Genomic DNA, 22,357 nt, shown 5'->3' on the forward strand with positions numbered 1-22,357 from the left:
ACCTAGCTTGTGTCCTCTCCCACTCTGGAAGGTCAGCTCACCTTCCCGAGGCCAAGCATACCTCTCTCCACCTTCCAGGTGGGCACAGTGGGCTCGCCTCCTCCCTGAAGCCTCCCTGGATTACACTAGCTTTATCGCCACCTGACTTCCAACAGTGACTAAGGGAGAGACATGCCTTTGTTTCAGTTCTTCAGCTTCCCTCTCCTTCATTCTTCTCCACTCTGGAGGAGCAGGTAAATGGATACAGGAGGGTGGGTACCAGTGCCTAGTTATGAATCGCGGGAGCTCGCCCCAGCCCTCGGCCCCTCGCCCCTCCCAGCTCACCTCTCCTGGGTCTCCTCCTTCTCCCGAACCTCCACACGCTCTGCCAGGGTGATGGAGCTTCCATGGCTTCAGCACCACTGCCCCTGATGCTCCCACCCCCTCCTGAGGACCAGCTCAGGCCTCTGCCCTCAACTCCAGACCCATCAGCGGGCCGCCTCCCCCGCTGTCCCGTGCCACCTCCAATGCCACGGGACAATGCCTGGAACTCTGAGGCCATTCCTCTCTCTCCCGGTGTCCTGTCTCCCCAAGGGGAATCTGAGCAGATACTGTCACACAGCTTTCCTTTTCCCTCACCGGATAGCGGCTGGTCACTGAGTCCCAAAGGTTCTGGTGGCCCGCTGCCCACAGCCCACTGCCTGGCCCGAACCTCCTCCCTGCCCTCTGCCTTCAGCCTCCTTCTGCTTTGCCCCTGCCTCTGCCTCCCCCAGGGTGGAATAAAGGCAGCCAAGGTGGCAGCTCTGCAGTCAGGCCCTCCAGGGCTCCACACAACGTCAGGCTTGGCCATGCCGCCCCCCCAAGGCCTCCCATCACTTCCAATCCTGGGAGGGATTGGCTCTTTGAGACCTCCCATCCTCTGCCCCTGTGGGTCCCTCTGCAGGGAGCCCGCCCAGCCCCGGCCTGGAGAATCACTCCCCTCTCAACTCAGACAGCCCCTTCTGCAAGACACCTGCTCTGAGACAGACCTTCTCCACCCAGGGGACCCACTACTTGGGGAGACTTCATGCTCTGTTTAGCCTCCAACTCCTGTGTGGTCTGCTTCCCTGGCTGTCCACAGGCACCCCCAACTCCACGTTAAAAACAACAACAACAACAAAAAACCCAGAACTCCAATCTTCCCTCTTTGAAGCTTCCCAGGCTTGCCCTGTCCTATCCACGGCATCCTCCTCAGAAGGTGACCTCAGCTGAGCGCTGGCTGCATCTATGTTGAGTGAGAACATCCAGTGAGTGATTGACAGCTCTTGAAACTATAAATTAGGTATCCTTAAGAAAGGACAACCTCGACTGACAGCTGATGTGCTTTCTTGACGGTTTTAAAGAGAGGTGCGGACGCCTGGCTAGAAGAGGTTGACCCATCTGCATCTGACCGGGGGCGAGGTCACCCGTGGCCATCGCAGTGGAAGAAGGTGACAGCCTGTAGCAGGTGCTGCTGGCGTCCTTCCTGGGCTCGCCGGCTGGGCTTCCAACCACCAGCACTGGATCTCTGCCTGGGGGAAATCAATCCCCCACCCGCGTAGAGCCCCAAATAAGAAATGGTTCCAGATGCTCCCTGGCAAAGGGCAGACTCTTAAAAAAAGAAGGTCGGTCCCGTCTCGACCCCTTTGTCTTGGACCATTTAGCGTCTGTCTCTCTTATTTAGTTATGGGCGCACTCGGAGATTCAAACACTCAGCGTGCACTTCCCATGTCAAGCTCTGAGCTGTCTCTGGGGACAATCAACAGCCCCCATCTTGAGGGATGGGATCAGAAATGTAATAGGGGGCTCTGACCCAGACACCAGTGGGGCATCTGTAATAATAGGAGGTGCCAAGTGTGACAGCGTCACTGCACTCTTCTAAGCACCATCACCTTCAAGCGCATGTGACGCTCCCAACAGCCTTGTGAGGAAAATGAGGTCCCCATGAGGCCAGAGTTACAGGGGGCCAGAACCAGCCCTCTAGCTCAATGCTACAGGTGGAGCCCTTTAGCCAGGATCATGTCCCACCCAGCAGGACTCCCTTCACTATGGGGGCCACACCCTCTCTGCCCCGTGCCAGGCGGTGGCAGACTCTACCCACGCCTTCTGAATCCCACCCACAATAACACTGAGGGAGGAGGCTTCAGCCCCAGCCAGAGATGCGGACACTGAGGTTCAGAGCACCCCAGAACACGCAGGTGTGTGTGTGAAGTGTCCAGAACAGCAAAGCCAGAGACAGGAAATAGATTTGCGGTTGCCATGGACCAGAAGCGCATGGTATTGGGAGGTCTGGGGTTTCTTTGGGGGCCATGAAAATGCTCTGGAACTGGACAGTGGTGATGGCAACACAGCATCGTGAGTATACTAAAAGCCACTTATACTTCAAACAACTACCACCACACATTGTGTATTTTAAAATGGTTACAACAGTAATTTTATGTTATGTGAATGGACAGCCCCCAGGAAGCCCATGTCAGCTTGGATGTGTGCTCTTACCAAGATGAGTGTTTCCCTATTTTTTTTTTTCTTTTTGTCTTTTTGCCTTTTCTAGGGCTGCTTCCCGCGGCATATGGAGGTTCCCAGGCTAGGGGTTGAATCGGAGCTATAGCCACCAGCCTATGCCACAGCCACAGCAATGCGGGATCCAAGCTGCATCTGCAACCTACACCACAGCTCACAGCAACGTCGGATCCTTAACCCAGGAGCGAGGCCAGGGATCGAACCCACAGCCTCAGGGTTCCTAGCTGGATTTGTTTCCACTGTGCCACGACAGGAACTCCCTGTTCCCCTGTTTTTACCTCCAGGTTGAGTCCAGACTCCTCACAAGAGTCTGACTTCCTGGAGGGTGAGAACCAGCTTGGCCCCATTTCTGGGTTTATCGAGGTACCAGGAGCTCACTCCCTGTGTGCACATCTCACGGGCCTTTTGGCCCCAAGTTTCACCCTCACTTCTTCCTCTTTGATGGCACAGATCCCTTCCTGCCTCAGGCCTCTGGTTATAGCCGAGGGGCTCAACTTTGATTCATGCAAGAATCAGCTCCCTAGAGGCAGTTTCTACAGCAGCAGGGCTCCAGCATCCAGCCAGAGGCAGGCTCCCGGAGGACAGGCTGTGCACAGCTCTTCTCGGCAGCCCCCGCACCCACCACGGCTCAACCTCCTGGCAAACGTTTGTTCAATAAATCACAATATAGGTTGGTGGAGTGAAGTCCACATCAATTTGTAATCTTTTATTTGCTGGGTACGAGCAAATAAACGGAAGACAAATAATTCCATGTATTGAAAGGGAAAAGGGAAATTCAGTTCTTAAAACAATCAAGTCACTTTTAAAAAGAAGCCAGCAATGATGAAAGCGCTTATGGGCCTCGGATGCTCTAGGCCAGGCACAAAGATCACGCTCACATGTGTGTAATGCTCAGTGTCAAGAGGAAGGCAGGGCAGACCCAGCCCTTTTTATGGATGCGGGAACTGAGACCAAACTGGATAAGAGATTTGCTCAAGCGAGGATTATCCTGACAAGAGAGCCCTTTACTGGGAGTGGGGATGTAGCCGGTGCTGGGCCAGGCCCACATGTTACTCAGGCTCCCATAACAGCCTTCGGAGGATGGCCCCAGGCTTCCCCTTTTGCAGAGGAGGAAAGGGAAGCTCAGAGAGGTTGAGTGACCAGCACACCAGCACACAGCAGCAGGTAAGAGCCAGAGCCAGGCCCTGCCTCCAGGGCCTCCTACTCACAGCCCAGGCAAGTGGCTTAAAGATAACAGGACAGAAATCCCACCTCCTGTAAACAGTGACTATCCAGCATCCCAAGGTCCAGACCACGGTGACAGGGAAGGTCAGCTTGGCATCAACATGGTCCATGAACCATGAAATGTTCCAAGGGACATGGCCTATGTGTGATGCCCAGAGTCCCTGGTCACATGCCCACCCCTTCCCGGCACCACCTGAATCTGCTTCGTTATCCCGTTGCTGAGGTCCCATCCAAGAGGACCAAGAAGAGGGACCACTGTGAGTGATGTCCATTCCACCGAATCTGTGAGCATTCTGGCTTCCCCTCCCTCTCTACACCCACAGCCACTACCTCGCCTCCAAAACCATCTTAAATCAGACCAGGGCTGGACACCACCACCCCTGCCCCTCCCCCGTCCAGGCCACCTCACCAGCTTCCCAACCCCCCCTCCACCTCTCACCTGGACCATAGTGATGGCCTCCTCACTGGGAGCTGGTCTCCGCAAAGTATAAATGAGGCCATACCACCCTCCAACGTCCCCTGTTCAAAACCTTCTAGAAGCTTCTAGCTACACTGGAGATAAAACCCCAACCTCCCAGGCCCTCCCTCTGGGCCTCGCCTCCTCCTGTCTTATGCAGCCAGCAGCCAGCAGCCACCCTGAGCCCGAGGCACTTGTGCTGCCATTCCCTCTACTGCGAACACTCTTACCCGGATCCTCCTTGCCCACGACCTCCCTGCAACCAGTTCTCAGCTGCAATGTCACCTCCTGCCCTCTAATGACCACCCAGACACCCCTGTCAGACCTTGTGATTTTAATTCCCTTTGCAGCATATGTTTTTTATTTTGTCTTTTTAGGGCCGCACTCGTGGCACATGGAGGATCCCAGGCTAGGGGTGTAATCGGAGCTGCAGCTGCCGGCCTACACCACAGCCACAGCAACGCCAGATCCTTAACCCATGGAGCGAGGCCAGGGATGGAACCCATGTCCTCATGAGTCCTAGTTGGGTTCATTAACCGCTGTGCCATGAAGGGAACCCCTCCTTGTATTGTTTTTTGAACCACTAACTTTTGGGGTGACTGATCCTAGCTGTAGGAAACCAGGTCAGGGAACAGAGAGATGGCGCTGGAGCTCAGGGAAGGTTTTCCTGAGATATGCCTGAGTTGAGGTTAAGGACTTTGCGGGAGCCTGAGACACGAGGACTGATACAAACAAGAGGCAGGAAGGAGCGAGACCCAGTTAAGGAAAGGAAAGGGCCCCCCCCCCCCCGAAGCTCTCAGTGGGGGGGAGGGGGCGTCGGTGGCAGATGGAGCAGGAAGTAGGCCACTGGAATTGGCTTCCGCTCCTTCCCAGCTGGGCAGCCTGCGACAGGACAGGCACCCTCTCTGAGCCCCAGGCCCCTCAGAGAAATCGGGGCTGATATGGCTCCCACAGAGGGGTGTATGAGGGTTAAGTGGGCAAAGGGATCAGAGGGCTTCGGCCTCCACGCTGGGGACAATACTCTTCTCCTCCTCGTGTGCTGGGTGAGTAAAAAAAAAAAAAAGGCTTCTAGAACTTCCACAGTCCCCTTTGTTTCTCTTGGTTAAAACATGGCTCTTGGCATATGGGAGGGGATCGGGGTGCGCCCATTCCTGGCTCCACCACTGCTGTGTGACTGCTGGGGGGTCAACCTCTCTTCTGGGTTTTCTAAGAATAAAAGAAATGCAAAAAATCGAATGCATCTCCGGGCTTTGAGCTCCTTAAAGACAGGCGGTACGGGAACGCAGGCTCACGCCTCTGTTCTGCCACAGCTATTTTTGGCCCCATCAGCCTCAGAAGCAGGTCTCTCGGAGGGGGTGTGTGTGCTCTTCCTTCAGGGCTGGCACATGTCTTCTTCTGCGGCCACCGCGTCTGAGTCACACGCGGGGACGAGTGGGCCACGGCTGCTAACATTTACAAAGGCGGCCGGGTCCTGAGCTCTGGGGGCGGCCGTGAGCTTTTCCATCAGGCTCTCCAGCACGCCTCTTCCTTTGCTTTGTCAGGGTTCACCCCTGCCCACGCCTCCCAGAAAACCCTCACCTGGGGACTCCGGCTGATGCTGGGGAGCCTGGGGAGGGCTGCCCCCGATGGCACGTAGGCGGAATTCTCGGGAACCCTGTTCTTTCTGTCGAAGAGCTAGGGGCGTCTACATATCCTTAAAGCATCCTTCTTGAGTTTCTAACCAGATGCTCCTTTCTCGGCAGAGACGGGCCAGAACCATGTTTAAGCAACACCCAACCCGAAAATCAGGGACCTGTTACTACTATTACTATGACTACCTTCATAGAGTAGTGTTACTTATTAGCTGCCACTTAGTGTTCCCTGGGTTCCAGGCTCTGCACTGTGTTAACGGCGTCAAATTCTCACAACCACCCGCATGCAGCAGTATTGTCATGGGCCCCATTTTACTGATGTGGAAATTGAGGCTCCAGGCAGTTAGGGATACGTTGCCCAAGTCACTTAGCTCATGAAGGGTGGACCCCAGATCTAGAGGGGGTGTGAACCACTGTGTGTAACATCACTTTTATTTATTTTTTAAATTAAAGGTTTTTTTTGTTTGTTTGTTTGTTTGTTTTTTTGCCTTTCTAGGGCTGCAGGTGCGGCATATAGAGGTTCCCAGGCTAGGGGTCAAATCAGAGCTCCAGCCGCCGGCCTACACCACAGCCACAGCATCACGGGATCTGGGCTGCGTCTGCATGAGAGGCCTGCATGATCAACAAGTCCTAGGATGGAATTAGGGGGTGAGGGGCAGTGCTCTTGAAAGTTTCATGGTAAAACAGGAGTTCCTGTTGTGGCACAGTGGTTAATGAATCTGACTAGGAACCACAAGGTTGCAGGTTCGATCCCTGGCCTTGCTCAGTGGGTTGAGGATCTGGCTTTGCTGTGAGCTATGGTGTAGGTTGCAGACTCGGCTCGGATCCCGAGTTGCTGTGGCTGTGGTGTAGGCTGGTGGCTACAGCTCTGATTAGACCCCTAGCCTGGGAACTTCCATATGCCGTGGGAGCAGCTCAAGAAAAGGCAAAAAGACAAAAAAAAAAAAAAAAAAAAGTTTCATGGTAAAACAAAACAGGCACACCAAAAACATAACAAGAAATAAACTGAAAAACCATGTGGCCTTTGCCAGAAGGGTGGCCTGGCAGTAGGGGACCAACTATCCTGGCTTGCCCAGGACTAAAGGGCTTCAAGGATGCAGGGCATTCAAGGCTAAAACCAGGAGAGTCCCGGACAGCCTGGGACATGCAAGTGTTTCTGGTCCTTTCTTCTGCGGGAGAATTTATAGGTCCATGAGAGAAGGTGCAGAGGTTTCCCTGCGGCCTCCTTCTGTCTCCACCCCAGACACATGTGCTGAGGCCCACACTCCTGCAGACAGACATTCCTCCAGCAAAGCGCCTCCTGCCTGACCCTGGGGCTCCTGCCTCTGGGCCTCTGCTTCAGCCAGTCCATGGCCTGTCCGGCCTCCCTCCGCTCCTGCCTACCCAAGATCTGCCAGGAATTCTCCCAGGTTGTCCCAGATCCTCCCTTCCTGTCCCTTTTGGACTTAAATGCCCTTTCCCCAAAGTACTTTTTTCTCCCCCAAGTCTAGCCCTCAGAGGCTGCCCTTTATCAGAATAAGATTCACAGAGTGAGTAGCAGCAGTGGCTCCCTGTCCAGTTTTCAAAAGCACTTTCCACTCACATGGGAGTCAACCGAGTTGGTGGGTGAAAGCCTCACACCTAAAACTCAAGCTGCAGTTAAGCAGCCCCCTTAAAATCCCACAGGGGAAGCAGCAGGACCAGCATCCTGACTGAGGCTCAGGGCCTTGGCCTCTTACGCTGTGTTCTCAGTTTGGTCATTACCTGGGCCCTGCGGATGAGGACAAGTCCCTGTGCACCTCTGGGGGCCTCCAGGGTGCCCAATACAGGGCCGGACGCAGAGCAGACACTCAGTAAATGTTTAACGAGTGAAGGAGGGGCTCTTGTGAGTGACAGGGATTCAGGCACATCTGACCACCAGAGGAGTAAGGGCTGACATGTGCCTGGAGCCAACGTATCCAGAAAGATGGCAGGCAAGACACTTGCACAGACACCTCGTACAGATGATGCGCCACTGGCCTGTGAGCTCCTTGCGCACCTGCTAAATGACCACAGGGAAGCCCTGGGGCCTCTGGGAGAGGCTACTTCCCCAGGATTACAGGTAGGCAGAAGCTGGGGATGTGGCCATAGCTCTGTGTAACATTGCTGGGTTTACTCATGTGCAAGGTTCTGGGCTGAGCTCCGTGAGGACCAAACACATTGGTCTAATCTGTCAGGCACGCCATGGCTGCTGGGTACAGCCACTGCCCTCCTGCCGAGTGTCCACATCCTCATCTGTGGGTTAGAACCCCTCTGCCTGGATTTTCCTTTGAGAAGCCACCACCCCCTTAACCTCTATCCATACACCTCAACTCCAAGGGTGGTCACATGGCCCAGGCCTGACCAATCAGTGTATTCCATCTGATAGCCATTGTGATTGGTCCGAGAATGGACATGTGACCCAAGCTGGTCCAATGAAAGTCAGCCCCAGGACTTTAGTTGAATGATTGAGAAAGAGAAGCTCTCCTTGCAGAGAGATTGCTAACTGTAAGGTTGATGGAATCCTGGAGCCTGGAGCCACAGGGGCTGGGCCAGCCTGAGAGAAAAGGTGACCCAGGAGAAGTCAGAAGACAGAAACAGAGAGATACCCAATACCATCACCATATAAGACAAGCTGCTGGAGTATTCCAAAACATGAGCCAAAAAATGAACATCTCTCTCTAGTGTTTGCATCACTTAAGCCACTTCAAGATGGGTTTCTGCTACTTGTAACTGAAAAAGTCCTGCCACAGAGTCAAACTACACCTGCTGCCTTCTCACCCTCTTAGCCAAGCTCCCCTTGAAGCCTCTGTCCCCTCACCCTAGGCACTCCTGCCAGCGTCCCCTTCTCCGCTGCCCCCTGCCTGGCTTCCAGCCCTAGTAGGTGGTCTGGAGCCTGGAGTATCTCAAGGTCCCCACCTGATCGCAGCCTGGAAGCTCACTCCAACCCACCCTCCACACTGCCAGGACAGTTGACAGACTCTCTGAAGCAGACAACGTGGGATCCTGTCACTTCCCTACTTAACACCTTCGTGGGCTCATCGCTGCCCAGAGCAGGGTTTCCTAAAGGATGCGTCACATGTCTGTGTTGCCACGAGGGACATGAGCTGGTTTTAGATGGCACATGGCCCCAGCACTCAGACACATGGAAGCACAGAACAAGGAGCTTAGGTCCCTTTTGACTCTCTCACAAACCTTCCAATTTCTTTCCAGAAAGACATCTCTGCTGGGGGCTACCATGGCTCTGACACGCCTCCACCACCTGCCGTGCTCCCTTTTAAACAAAAAGAGAGAAGACCTGGAGCTCAGAACCTTCCACGCAGGCTAGAACCTTAAAACACTCGTTTGCTTTCGATGCATTTGTTTTTATGGTCATCTTCTACGTATGCAAGTGATTCTGTTTTTTCATCGATAGCAGTTACGGAAAGTTTTCCTTAGATATGAACTTGTATAAACACAAAAGGGAATCTGCCTAAAGGGAAAAAAATAAGGCAAACAACAGGAGGTCCTTGGATTCGGTGAATGTTTGGCAAAACAAGGAGGCACAGGATGAAATGCAACCCACTCAGCCTGGCACACGAGGCCCTCCACAGTCCACCCCCGACAAGCCTTTGGACCCACGGAGGGGCTTGCGCGGCCCAACCTCCAAGTCTCTGTTCCTGCTGTTCCTTCCACCTGGATGCCCATTCCCCACAGCGCCCTCATCCATCTAGAACCTTCCCATTTATTCTTTAAGACCGAGGTCCATGTTACTGTTTCCTGGGACTGAAGTTTGGCCCAATGACTCAAGGATTTCCAGTGCACCTGGAGAGCAATTTCTGTGCCCTCTCAGGACGCTTCTGGCGGGGATGTCAGAAGGCCTGCCTTGAGGCTGAGAGATCCCAGGGTCCAGAAGGGTCTTTCAGCTCTAGTCTGGCACAGATGCCCAGTTAGCACAGGATAAACAGAGGAGACTCTAAAAGGAGGGATGTGGACCCAACAGGTACAAAGGTGCCAGGAAGAGAGTGAGGGGCTCGGGCCCAAGACCAGACCCCACGGAACAGCCCCGTGATTCCTGCAGGAGAGAGGACGAGGGGGAGGCTCCTGGGATGAAGGATCCTGCAGGGGGCCTGGAGCAGAGGCTGAGCTTCTCGGCTTTAACTTGCATTCGAATCACCTCGGAACCCTGAGGAGACCCGTTCCTAAACCCCACCCCACGGGCTAGGACTCAGTGGGTTGAGGCGGGCCCCTGAATCTGCTCACTTTCAAACGAGGGCCACCCTCTGAGACGCACTGGGTCACAGGTGCAGGGGAAGGATGGAGACAGGCAGGGGCCTAGCAGACATGGTACAGAAACGCTCAAGAACCACAGAGATTCCCCAGAACACCGAATCCCTGCCTGGTCACGGAAAGCCCAGAAACACAGCTCACCAGAGACCACGCCGCATCCAGGTTATTTAAAATATGCCCCAAATAACTCAAGGGAGATGTGTTTAATGAGGTAGGGCCACATCGGAGCTCTCGCATTCTACAGGCTGTAACCGGAGCGCTCATTCCAAAATACAGACTCTCTTGTCAAGACTTATCCACCAGCAACTGTAAGTGGGGAACTTAACCCCTCCAGGTCAGGACTGAGGCCATCGCTGGCTCAAGAAACCCTCCTTTGACTGAATTGTTCACAGAAGAAATCCAGGCAAACAAGGGAAGGGGGGGGTGGGTTCGCCTCCGCTTCAGTTTTATACTCATTGCTTCTTTACACGTGAATTAAGACCACAAAATGAAACCACGCTCCTGGGAGGGGTCTGTCAGATCAGTGCCCGGGGCTGCCCCCCTTCAAGGTCTGGCCTTCGGAACAATGCAGGCAGAGCCACTCATCAAATGGAGATTGACTTTTATCTGATTAACCGCTGGAGAGACATCCTTCTGCATCTCCCAGGAACATTCTGTGGGAAAGGCGTTTTGCAGACTGCAGGGAAAAGTTGGGCCTTGGCTTCCCTCCTGCTCGGCCAGTGGAAAATTACAAAGGAAGCAAAAGGCTGCCCTCTGCTTTGCTCACTGGTCTTCCCGGGGCCCCGGAAAACAGAGAGAAACCCAGAACCGGAGCGAGCCTGGACTTACCTGGAGCGGAGAGGAGTCTGGGAGGCGGTGGGGGCGGGGGTGGTGGGGGCAGCGGGGGAGGGGGCCGGCACTGGCAGATGTGCTGACAGCTGTCGGTCACCTTGGAGCAGGACTTCTGGGGCTCACCGTGCGCCACCTGCAGAAATAGGCACAGGTGCCCGAGACAATGAGGCAACTGCGTGCCCACATGGGACCCGCCCTCGCCCCCCAGACCTAGACAGGAAGACTGGACGGGCTGGGCTGGCTCAGGGGGAGCAAAGGTGTGGGAAGCCGGCCTGGCAGGATGGGAGAGCGAGGTTTTCTTTCCAGCCTGATGCCACAGGTATGGGGCCCGCGATGATTGGTCTGGGCGTAATTGAGAGGCAGACGAGCCCTTGAAGGTTAACTCCTAGAATCTCCCCATTGTCCAAATAAGGAAACTGAGGCCCAGGCAGGAGAAGGGGCCGCCCGAGGCTCTCACACCCAGATGGTGACGGGACACTGACGTTACCTCCTCTGTCACCTGACCGAACCACGTCTGAAGTTTGCCCCGCTCCAGCGCAAGTGCAAGACCAAGCCCTCGCCCCCCTCTCTGGCCACAGCTCCTGATGGCCTCCCTGCGTCCACTCTGGGTCAAGGTCCCCCCATCTTGGGGGAAGAACCTTACCCAGCCGGGCCTCTGCTCTGGCCCATGTGACCAAGGGGCGCCGAGCAGCCTCCCCAGGGTTATCCACGAAGCAGCTGAGTGGTCCTGTGGGGAACACACCTGACTAAACCGCCCGCACCCCCGGGACCCCCAAATGCCCGTCCACAGCTCAGATGATCAAGGGGCCATGGGGCCCTGCATAGGAGCTCTGATGCCCTCCAGCCCCCCTCACCTCATGCTCTTGCCCTCTGCTCTGCCCTGGATGCCCTCCTTCCAGCCCCTGGCCCCTGGCCATGCTCCCTCTCTTTGCATCAGCTCCTTCAATGGCTTGGAATGTTCTTCCACACCTTTCCCTCTGCTTTGCCTGTTACTCAGCTTGGCTGTCCCCTCCTCAGGGAGGCACCTCTGCCCCCCGGACAAGGTCAGCTCTCCATTTTACAGGGTCTCCCAGGCCCAAGTTTCACTTGATGGGGCAGGGGTCTACACTGGGGTGTCTGCCTGGTCCATGCCTCTATTTCCCACTGGACTCAAAGGTCTGTGGGGTCAGGGGCCAGGCCTTTTGTTGTTGTCTCTTGCCATCATAACACCATAAGGAAATCAATGCCTGGAATTCACCAGAATCCATGCCTCTTGAGTCCTGGCCTGGTGTGCTTTCAACACCAGTCCCCATTTTCCCCATGTGTAAACTAAATAGGTGAGCAAAAGTGGGTTGTGCTCAACCAGCAGTTCCCAGTCCTGACTGCACATTACAACTTCCGGGCAGCTTTAAAAAATACTCATGCCTGAGCCTTTCCCACACCAGTTAAGTCAGAATTTCTGCAGGTGGAGCTGGGCACACATGCTTTGTTTAAGCATCCCAGGTTAAGCTTCTAACATCTAGCCAGCGGGAGAACAGCTGGTTTAGACCAACTGCCAGCATCCCTTCCTATGGCAGAGTGCCATAAATCCTTGAGTCTAGCACTTTCTGCCTGTCCCAGACAGCAGCTGATTTAAAGACACAGAGAGAAGAGCTGGTGACCACCCTCAACCTCAGGGATGCCCACAGTTAATTTCTCTGGCTGTCACCTCCAGTAGAAGAAACCCAGAACCCCAATTTCCCGGCAACCTGCCACGGCAGGCCCGCCTTTGGAGGCCAGTGCAGGCCCTTTGCTCTATGAGTCCCAGCCCTGCAGAGAGAGCCAGCAGGGCTGGGCTGCTCCCTTCCTATTGGTAGATGGGAACATGCTGGGCTCACGTGGCTACGGGTATAGCAGCAGGAGGTAGACTGATTGACAGCCCTGACTTAACATCCATGAGGCCGAGAAGCTCTTGCTCACCACCTTTTAGCAAAGGCCCACTGCACAGCAAACTCTGGAAGGCAACCTTAGCTCCCCCTGGGAAGAGCATATCTTCAGATGATGGGTCTTTTCTCCACCATTTTATGGAGAGGATTAGCTCCTTAGACATCAGGGCAAATCCACCGGCTTCACCGGTGCAGTTGTCAGCCCGCCCATCACGTCATCGAGACGGTTCTCTGGAGTCTGACCTTCTAAGACCATGGGGGTTGCTCGAAAGCTCCTTTTTCCCAACAGCTGGCCTCCGAGCTCGCTTCTCCGCTGAACTCTACCAAGTGCGCGAACTTCGAGCAATGCCATTGCCAAAGCAATTACTTTCCCACTCTCCAAGGTGCAATTTATGTGAGAGCGTTCAAGAGGAGCACGCTTGTTTAACCTGGCCCAACACAATGACCTATTTTTGTGAGAGGATAGAAGGGCACAGATGTGTGAGTGCTTAATGCGACGGAATTACAGGCAAGGAAATCAGAGCCAAGTCCTAAGGCTGAGGGCGGGGGCGGGAGGGAAGGCATGCGCTGAATTTAAAAACTCTGTGGTCTGGGTTCCCATCCCAGCGCAGCAGAACTGCATCTGATTAGTTAACTGTGAGGATGCGGGTTCAATCCCTGGCCTCACTCAGTGGGTTAAGGATCGGGCGTTGCCGTGAGCTGTGGTGTGGGTGGGTGGAAGAGGCGGCTCGGATCTGGTGTGGCTGTGGCGTAGGCCGGCAGCCACAGCTCCGAGTGGCCCCTTAGCCTGGGAACCTCCATATGCCACAGGTGCGACCCTAGAAAGAGACAATACATACATACATAAATGATTACTTAAAAATCTGTGGTCTGTCACATAATGGTCGTACCAAAATGAGAGTGGGCACAGCTCTTAACCAACCACCGTCCCCAAAGCCTCCAGCCTCGGCTGGCTGTCCCCCTGAGGCTCGTCACCGGGGTCTGGTCCAGGGCAAGCCTCTGCGGCCTCTGAGCCTCCCTTGATGACAAATGGCCACACAGGCCCGTTATCCACTTGCCAATTTCTTGTCGTCTTTCAAAGGCAGCTCTTGCCTGGCCATCCTCACCTCCGAATTAGACCCAGCGCTGCCTCTTCCCCTTATAAACCCTTCTCTTTGGGGCACTTTTCCCACTGTGTCTGCCCCCCCTCCCCAGGCCAAGTTATGAGCATCTTGGAACAGAAAGGTAGGCCAGTCTATGCTTCTTTCATCCCGACCAAAAAGGACTCCCTGAGCCCTACTGTGTGTCAGTCCTGGGAAGAGGCTCTCATTTCACCACGAGGACAGTTGAGAGAGGTCGCTATTGTCATGCACACTTGCAGGCTGGGGTGACAGACTTGGCCACACTAGGTACCCAAGTGGCCCAGGGCCCAGCATTCAGTTGGTGCTCAATGAAAATGTATGCCGGGGAGGGTCTGCCCGGTGGTGGAGAAACACGGCAGGGTCTCCCCGGCTCCCAGCTCCGGGTCCGCTCGGGGTTCTGCAGGCTGGCGGTGTCGTGTTTAGGCCAGTGGAGGGGAAACCTCGGGACCACAAGCTTGTCTCAACACCTGGCTTGGCTGCTTTATGCCTTGGGGAGCCTCACAAGAAGAAACTTGCCCCCTGAAGTCACCCACTTTTAGCTGGACTTGACCAAGAAGAAGCAGAGGCCCGCAGAGTCAATGACCCACCTAAAGGTGGCAACAGGACTTCCCGTGACCACTCTCGACTCCAGTTTTGCCATTGCCTACCTTCCTGTCCCTGCTCAGCAGCATCCTCATGGGGCCAGAATCCTGAGGCACAGGGAGGTCCTACAGCCACCCAGACTGGGTCCCTGGCACTGTGGTCTGGGGAACCCGGCTCCTGAGCCACCAGTGCAGCTGTCTGGTCTGGTCCTCCTAAATAGTCCCTGAATCCATCCATCTCTCCCCACTCTCAGTGCTATGGCCCGAAACCAGGCCGCCATCGCATCTCCACGAGGCTCGCCAGATAAAATATAGGACACCGTGTAAGGTTTTAGATAAACAACAACCATTTTTTATTTCCTCTTTTTTCTTTTTTGGCTGCCCTGCAGCATATAGAGTTCCTGGGCCAGGGATCAGATCTGAGCCGCAGTTGTGACCTATCCTGCAGCTGTGGCAATGCAGGATCCTTAACCCACTCCACCAGGCAGGGGTCCGAACCTGCAGCCCAGAGCTCCTTTTTAAATATAAATGCGGGATATATTTATGCTCAAACATGACCCATTGTTTATCTGAAAATTTCATTGGACACCTGTATTTTTATTTGCTAAACCTGGCAACCCGACTCGCCCCAGCCTCGTTGCCCCTGGCATCGCCCGCTCTCTGAATCCACAGTCTGAGCTGGAGCGGGACTGTGTTTCTAAAATACCAATCTGAGATTGTATCATCTTTTTCTTAAAACTTTCCATGGCCCCTGGAGTCCTCAGGATCAAGTCCAGAGGGCAAGACACAAGGTCAGAGGCTCCCAACCAAGGCTTCGCCTGGGGCTGTGCTGCCCTCCCGGGGCTCTTCCAATGCCCCACCCTCTCCTCCAGCCTGGGGCTGTGTCCTCTGCCTGGACACCTCACTCACGATTGCATCCTGGCTCCTGACTTCTTCACATTTCAGCTGAAGCCCTTCATCTGCAAGGTTTCTCCGATTCTTCCCCCAGCTTCCATCTCCAAGCTCCTGGCTCCTACTGAGCGCTCTGGCCCATCCTGAACTGCTTAACAATCTCTCCCGTGCTGGACTGTCAAAGGCCACGAGGGCAGACCCCTTGCACTTAACCGAGGGCCTGGCAAACAGTAGGTGCCCAATAAATGCAGCTGACTACATAAGCAAAGCTGTAACGACTGACCATCGGGGAAGGTCAGCCTCTCTTGGGTCTGGGGTGGCTCCTCGTTGGCACACAGCGACCCACAGGCCTGGATCAGAGCCTGTTTCCCTGCCAATTGCTTTAGGAGGGCACCCACAAGGGTGATGGCTTCTGGCATCTTTTATGGAGACAGGCCAGCACCACAGCAACTTGATGAGACACACTGCTGTCACACCTAATAAATTCGCCAGCCTGTCATGCTCTTCACTTGCCAAAAAAAAAAAAAAAAAAAAAAAAAAAGACTCATCTGGAAGTGAACTTAAAAGAACCCTAAATCACAAAAGCTCAAAATCTCAATTCCAGACACAAGAAGGGAAAAGGGAAGAGGCTAAGGCGTCCCCCTGCCAACTGTGTAGGGCTCTTTAATGTCCTCTGACTTTCATGATGACGTGTCTTATCATCTAGGCAGCAGCCAGAGGCTCCGGGGCGATCTCGAGGTTGGAACCCGGTACTGCAGGATCACAGATCCCTTGCTTCACCAGTGATCCAATTGGTTCCCCGACTTCATTGTGCCGGCCTCATCGTCCAAATGTTTACTATGCAGGGGGAGTCTTCTGGCAAAAAGCTCACGAAAACGGCTAGATCTCCTTATATTTAAGAAGCCCCTATGACGTGACAAATGATAACTTCTCCCCTTAAAGAGGAACACAGGGCTTTGTGGGCTTCTAGTTTTCCTCTTCTCACCTCTGTTCTTCTGGATTCAGCTCTTTTGCTCAAAAACCAGATCCATTCATTCCAAAGCCCCTGCTCCCCTGGCTTCTCAGTCTATCAATCATTTGTAGATGGATTTTGCCAGCACCTCCAGCCAAAGTGTTACCCATTCTACCTGTCTGGAGGATTTCGCTTCTAATCGATTTTCATAAAAATTGATTTGTATTGAGTAAGAGCATCTGAAACACACACACACACACTTGCTTGTGTTAAGTATCTCCTGGCTGAGGGACACTGCTGAAAAACAGAGCTATTTCACAAATGTCTTTCTTTGGATGGTGGAGATGGGATGGGGGGTGGCGGGGGGGGGGGAGGGTTGTCTCTCCTGCCAGTTCCTGGAGCAGAACTCCAGTTCTTGGAGACTGATAGCATTGCCGTGTGGCACTCTATACTGGCTGAAAAAGTCTCACAGCAGAGGAAAAACCAAACGCGGGCATGTAAAAAGGAAGCATGCTTCACATCCGAGGTTCAGTTAAAAGTTAAACAAGAGAAACTGGTCCCAAACCACCCAAGTGTTTAGAAGTGACAAAATCCTGGATCCTGAGGAGGCACAGCTGAGTTTAATTACTGCTGTTTCACACATGCAACAAAGCTGTCAATGCCCAAAGGAAAACAAGTGTGAGTGAGACAGAGGCCAGCCAGGGAAGAGAGGAGACTGGCTTGGTGCTGGGGGAGGAGAGCGGACCTTCCCTCACTCAAGCAGACCCACCCACGCATGCTCTCCCCCCACCCCGGTGGGGGGGGGCTGGTTCAGCATTATAGCCCCGGGGTCTCCCCTAGTGGGCACCCAAGTTCCCACCTAAACAGGACGGATGGGGCGGGTCCCCAGCAAAGCCCCATCCCTTGGGATAACTCATGAGCCTTGGCAGCCTGGCATCAGGGCTACCCCATCTCTGGACTGTGACCTCCTACTCAGGGCAACTGTCTACACAGTCCCCTATCCCCCAAAGGCCACCAAGAGAGCATGAAGCTGCAAATACTCCAGAGTGGCTACTTCAGTGATGGAAAGGGTAAAAATGCCCTCCAGAGCCTGCTGAACCACTAGCAATTCAAAAATGTTGATCAGACGGTGTAGTGAGCCACAGAGCGCTTGGCTCGCCAGATAGATGAGCGGCGCTACTATTACTCAGATCAATCATGGCAGCAACAGCTACCGTTTAGTGTTTATTATGGTCCAGGCACTGGACTAAGTAACCTTCATCTCAGCAAGTTTTTTATAATAGTGCTTGATGCAAGGAAGAAGAAATCAGGGCCCAGAGAGGTTAAGGGCACTGCCTCAAGTCCCCCCGCTGGTAAGGGGGCAGAGCGGGGGCTCAGAATGCAGAGCTGGCACCAACGTCCACCTCTTCACGACGCCGCGGTACCACCAACTCTGTGCGTTCTGGGAAGGACTACAGACCATCCATCCCACCTACCAGAGGTCTCTTGAGTTGGCGGCTGCCTGACCTCCGCCCTGGGGGCTGGGGGACCCAGAGCGAGGATTCCATCCTGAGGCAACCCTTATAGAGGGACAGCTCCTTCCTGCATTCCCCTGCTAGGGGCCACCACAAAAAATCTGTCCACATCCTCAACTCCACCACCCGCAGGAAACACACCCCCTTCCGTGCTGCGGTCCAGTTTAAAGAAGGCTGATGTGAAGTTTACCAGTGCCTCTGGTGGCAGATAAAGAAGATAGAGTCTTGGGATCATTTTTCTCTGTAAGTTTGTAGAAGCTCTAAGGTTTCCTTTTCTGCATTTCTGCTACAGAATAGTATCACCCAGAAGGCATTCTCCAGGCCCCTTCGGTTCCGAGGTCCCGTCCTGCAGGCCTCAGCTGGCCAGGTCTGAAGCCTCCCACAGGACATTTTTATCTTTTCAGGGCCAGAGTATGGGGAGCGCTAGCATCTTTTGTGGTCCTAAACTCTCTCCAGGACCAATCAGAGGGGCGACAGCAGGAAGGCACGGTTGTGGGAGTGAAGTGACAGCCACCCCATCTTGACCAGGAGGTCCTCCACCCCGCAGCCCACGCAGCCCGCGCCACCGCTCACCTGCACGAAGCCCCAGAGCGGGTGGAGCGCGCAGTGCAGCAGCAGTGAGGGCCAGCAGCAGCCACGGCGCAGCACCAGGTCCCGGAGGAGCATCTCGGCCCGGGGCACCTGCTCCTGGGGCGAACTGTCGGGGGGAGCAAAGCTCGGTCAGGCGGGAGCCCCAGGCACCGTCGCACGCGTAGCAGTCCCGGCTAGGCGGGCACGCCCCGCGCACCCTGGGGCACCCTCGGAAACCAAGCCTGGTCCTTCACTCCACCTCGCACACTCGCGGACCCTTCCTTCCTGCATCCCAGAACTCACATTCCGTCGTGGTGCACGCTCCCAGAATTCTGCGTGCATACCTTGCCCCCATGCATACCTCCCGAAACAGCCAAGCACACTTATCGAGCCCCGTGCACTTTCCCAAAAACAACTCTCTCACTGTGATCACACTTCAAACCCGGAGGGCACCACTCACCCTGCGTGCACACCCACCGAAACAGCCGTGCACACCCACCGACTCCTGCCAGCGCCCTCGCTGACCCCGCAGGCACAGCACCATGAAATCACACGCTGCGTACACCCTCTCTGCTCGGCCGGCCCTCACTGCGCACACTGCAACGGAGGCACCTCTGTGCGCACCCCGTGTGCCCTCGCGCGCTCTGCCGAGCCCTGGCCTCCCGCCTCAGGGCGTGAGCTTCCCCCACGTCTCCGTCTCCGCCCGCACCCCTCCAGTGTCTTACGCCACCTTGCCTGGCGGCGGCCCCAGCCGATCCTCGGCGCGGGGAAGGGAGGTCCTGGCTGCCCCCGCGGCAGAATCTGTTCCCCAGTCGCCGGACGGCCCCCATTTAAAGCCAGCCGCCTCCCCAGTCCCCCGCCCTCTAGGCGGGGCCTCGGTCCTCACCCTGGTGACTGCGCGGGCGCCTGGGGGCTTCACATGCCGAGGAGGAGCGCTGGGCACTGGAGCAAAAGTTTGCGCGCGGCTTGGGCCTCCCGGGCGGCTGAGCCGGGGGCCGGCGCACGGCGCGCTCGCACGGGGCGCAGGGCGCGGTGGCTCCCGGCTGCGCCTGGCCGCGCGGGGCGGGAGGGGCGGCACCCAGTGCCCAGGGCCCGGGAGGGCGGCCGAGGCGGAGGCGGAGGGCGGGGAAAGTCTCCTCGGTGCCGCCTGGAGCCGGCAGCGCGTGCCCTCCCCGGGTCCCCGCCCTTCCCGGTGGCGCCGCGCGGCTGCCCGGGGCGCGGGGGTGCCCGAGCTCTCCCGGCCGGTCACGCCGGCCCGCGAGAAGCAGCGACTAGAGGCGCTGGCCGGGAGCGCCCGCTCGGGCCGCAGGGCTGCGGGCGGAGGCGAAATAAATAATGCACGAAAAAGGAAAACAGACGTGAGCCGAGCCAGAGCCTCGCCCGCCTCCCGCCCCGGACTGCGCTCCCGCCCGCGCTCCCCGCCGCCGCCGCCAGCGCCGCTGCAGTGATTCCTCGTCTCCATCTAGCGAAGCTATTGTGTATTGGGCGCTTAATAATTTATTTTTCCACCCGCGAGGAAGAGGGCTCCCAGCTCCCAAGGGTCTTGCTCCTCGCCTGCCGTCCCTACCCCAAGTTTCTCCGAGGCGCCAGGAAGGGGGTAAGGACAGGACTGACTTGTGGAGACCCCCTTTTTGCGCTCGGTCCTTGCGGGCGCTCTCCCCTCCCCCGCCCCAATCGGAGAGGGGGCGAAGGTGCCCGGGGTTGCCTGGGCTGCAGGCGCAAGCCGCCCCTCCCAGAGCCAAGTGCGGTGGTCTGTGGTCCTGGCGGGGGTACCTCTCCATCCACACGAATGCATCTGGGGAGCAGTTGCCCATGGCCCTGCGCAGGACCTCTCCTGCACCGCTTTGCGTCAGCCATCTCAAACTCCTGTTGGAGGCGAGATTATCAACAAGTCGGTGGCAAAGTAGCGCGTAGGTTTCTTTCAAACAAGCTGCCCCTGGCCCCACAGGCCGCACCGCAAGTATGCGTGGCCGCTTGGCTAATCCGGTGGGAGCACTCGGCAAGCGCCTTGATTGATGGAATGGCCTTCCAGAGGTCCCCCACCCCACCCCAGGACAGGGACAGTCCTATTTTTGGGTGAGGTATGGGAACCAGGAGCTCAGGACAGAGAGTGGAGAGTCAGACATCGTAGCTCATTCATCAAAGGAACCTGTACTTAGTTCCTTTTGCCTATGTCTGGGCGCCCTTAAGTCACCCCGTATAAACACACTAAGTATAAACTGCCCTGCAGACCAGCTTTCAGGCCAAATTTCCTCCTTCCTGCAGAGTGCTGACCCAAGGCACTTCTCCGTATAAAAAGTCTGTAGAGCCACAGCTGAGCCAGCCAAATGCGTGCCCACAAATATGAATGGAGCCCTGCCCCTTCCCTCCCAGAGCTTGGGATCGGATCTGGGAGCCAGAGAATAAAACCAGCCATTCCGCTGTCCACTGGCAGCTGTGGTGGCACAAAAGATCCTGCCCTCTAAGTGGAGGACAGAGCAGTGGAGAGCGGAGGGTCAGTAAAGACTGGGGGACCTGCTGGGGATGGGGGAGCATTCCAAGCGCTGGAAACCCCTTGGCAAAGGAGTGGAGATACTTGTTCATTTGTCCATTCAGTCCAAACGTTGTGTCTGGGAGCACCTGCTAAGGGCCAGACAGAGCATTCTACGTTGGGTATACACCAGCGGCCGAATCAGATCTTGTTGCTCCCTTTAATGGGAAGGAGGAGGGATGGGGAGAAAACACCTGTGTTGCAGGGAGGGGTTTCCTAGATGACTTTCCTTCACCAATGGTTTGAAGCAGGAGAATGAGGCACAAAATGAGCGCTTTTAGTGGCCCAAAGTCTAAATAACACTGGGTATGTTAACACATTTCCACATAAGCCAGCCAGGGTATTTCGCTCAGTATGTGACTTCAGTCTTTAGCTGTGACAGTAGCCCCTGAGGTGGATACATGGAGCTCTTTGCTACTTAAAGATGTACTTAAGTCAGAGTTCCCGTCATGGTGCAGTAATTAACGAATCCGACTAGGAACCATGGGGTTGCTGTGGCTCTGGTGTAGGCTGGTGGCTACAGCTCCGATTCGACTCCTAGCCTGGGAACCTCCATATGCCAAGGGAGCGACCCTAGAAAAGGCCAAAAGACCAAAAAAAAAAAAAAAAAAAAGTGCTTAAATCACTTTTTAATTCAGTTCTCGCAATTCCGTGGGGAAAACGTCATTGCCCCATTTGTTCAGAGATGTGACTGTCCCAGGACCACACAGCTGTTTACCCAGTCCTGACCCCAACCCGAGGCCCGATACTTCAGGAGAACCTGGGCTGTCTGAGCATGTTGGAAAGCCTGCATTATCCATTCCAGTCTTCAGTATTCCTGTGCTGGACCCAGTCTTGAGTGTCACCTGGCCCCACATCCTCCCTGTGCTGACACCATGGAATATCACACCCCCTTGGGCTCTGTCATGGGCCCCCTCATGCCCTGGCAGGACCCAGAGAGACCTGGCCCCTCTCACCTCTTCTGGACTCAGATGGCAACCCACACCAGGATACCTGAGATCTGCCTGCCGGGCCAGGTAACTCTACTGAGAAATGCAAGGGAGTTAAACCTTGCAGCACATTTGGACTAACAAAAAACAAGAGATGATGGCGTTCTCTGGTAGTGCTGGTGGGTTAAGGATCAGGCATTTTCACTGCTGTGGCTCAGATCACTGCTCTGGCGCAGGTTTGATCCCTGGCCCGGGAACTTCTCCATGCCATGGGTGTGGCAGAAAAAAAAAAGAAAAAGAAAAAAGAAATAGGCAAGAGATGGGAAGGACCCAGCCTATGGATGGTAGTAGTTCCATCTGGCTGTCAGGAGACGTCCAGTAGGCATGATTGAGTCCCCCGGTAATGCATTTTCTTCTCAAGATGCAGCCAGCTCAGTAA

The 22,357-nt window shown here is 55.4% G+C and overlaps 1 protein-coding gene across 10 annotated transcripts in view; it reads right to left on the reverse strand.

Annotated features, from left to right (window-relative positions):
- Positions 1 to 19,985, reverse strand: part of PRIMA1 (proline rich membrane anchor 1) — a 63,782-nt gene extending 43,797 nt beyond the window's left edge. Inside the window, exons 1-4 of one of the 10 annotated variants that reach the window (XR_014809095.1) lie at positions 19,190 to 19,985; positions 18,463 to 18,586; positions 6,733 to 11,059; positions 6,284 to 6,357 (exon numbers count right to left, since the gene is read on the reverse strand). Coding sequence is in view for 5 of the 10 variants with exons in the window: in XM_021099648.2 (XP_020955307.1) it covers positions 18,463 to 18,586; positions 19,346 to 19,921 (700 nt within the window). In the remaining 5 variants the exon portion in view is untranslated. 10 annotated transcript variants of the gene reach the window in all.
- Positions 19,986 to 22,357: the final 2,372 nt, after the last annotated feature.

This window comes from Sus scrofa, chromosome 7 (genome assembly GCF_054392235.1).
Source record: "Sus scrofa isolate SSC_HxYL_T2T_F1_AM1 chromosome 7, Sscrofa_HxYL_maternal_Yorkshire_Landrace_v2.0, whole genome shotgun sequence".
Classification (NCBI taxonomy): Eukaryota; Metazoa; Chordata; class Mammalia; order Artiodactyla; family Suidae; genus Sus; species Sus scrofa.